The 1,191-nt window shown below is 33.0% G+C and overlaps 1 protein-coding gene across 1 annotated transcript in view; it reads right to left on the minus strand.

Moving 5' to 3' along the window:
• Positions 1 to 1,191, minus strand: part of LOC119594079 (histone H3.v1-like) — a gene marked incomplete at its 5' end in the record, with an annotated part of 6,184 nt that overhangs the window by 1,278 nt on the left and 3,715 nt on the right. The window contains 1 exon segment of the mRNA XM_037943132.1: positions 1 to 83. Within this exon segment, the coding sequence (XP_037799060.1) occupies positions 1 to 52 (52 nt within the window).

Raw genomic sequence — 1,191 nt, forward strand, 5'->3', positions numbered from 1 at the left:
GATTGTAGTAATCCCCATTTACTTCTTGTCCACCAGAAATTATATTCTCCATCAGGTCATCCAAAAAATTTATGATGTTATTTCTGCAAAAGAGATAAATATAAATGAGAAAAAAAGGACAAGATAAATGCTCCTCAAAATTACAATTAATAAGATAATTTATTTGAATTACATAACATGTAACCACATATCAGTTTATTTTGTCTTTGACATTACTCATAAACTTGTAAATACATGTCTAACCACTTACTCCTAAAAGCCTACTACATTGAAGACTTTGTAGAAAAAAAATGCCAAATAGTTAAATCAAGACAAGATGATATTACAGTCACCACATAAAAAAGACACAAAAATAGTTCTGTGACACTCCCAAACATCAGACCATGTTGAACATATCAACCATTTGAACTTGGTCATGTCCTTTATATCTTATATTGGTCATTCTGTACCATGCCACCACTCTCATTTTCATTAGTGACAAAACATTCTCAAATGGATTGAAGTCAATGAAGTCTCACAACCACTTAAATCATCAGTGTTATTGTCATTCAGAAATCATAAAGATTTTCATATCATATGAAGAGGCTTCACAAGGTATTCGGGATCAAAGCTGCTTGTTCTTCCTTCTGCTTCATTTTTTATTATTAAACATGCTCTTATCAGTGAATTTCGGGGCTGAGCAGTTGGGAGCAATTATTTGTGCCTCACCTTACTTCATATTACCAGGAGGAAATATTTGCAGCTTATCCTCTCATATTACCATTGTTTTGATTCTAAAAACTGCAACTACTGTGCCTTATTCTTGAGCAACATAATTATTGGCAAAATTCATCCTCTTCAGCTTCAAAGGCAGTAATGAATATTGCACTTAGAGTAAGTAATCTGTTTCAGTTATTTTGCTTGAATATCAACTCGACAATAATAGAATCTCTGCTGAACTAATTACTTGTGATCTCACCCCTTTCTTCTAGATTAATGCAGAGATAGAGCTTTTTATAGCTGACTTCCTGCACATATCTGAAAGGAAATGCAACTAGAAAAATGAAAAATGTGCCTCTACAGTATTTCAGATTGTACTCATTGCTTGGTGATTATGTAACAAAATGCAGGAATGGTAGGAACTGCCAGATACAGCCAGATATTAGATCATGAATAAAAATGTAAAAATGTATCCCTACAGTTCTCTTACCA

Source organism: Penaeus monodon, chromosome 33, assembly GCF_015228065.2.
Source record: "Penaeus monodon isolate SGIC_2016 chromosome 33, NSTDA_Pmon_1, whole genome shotgun sequence".
In the NCBI taxonomy this organism is placed as follows: domain Eukaryota; kingdom Metazoa; phylum Arthropoda; class Malacostraca; order Decapoda; family Penaeidae; genus Penaeus; species Penaeus monodon.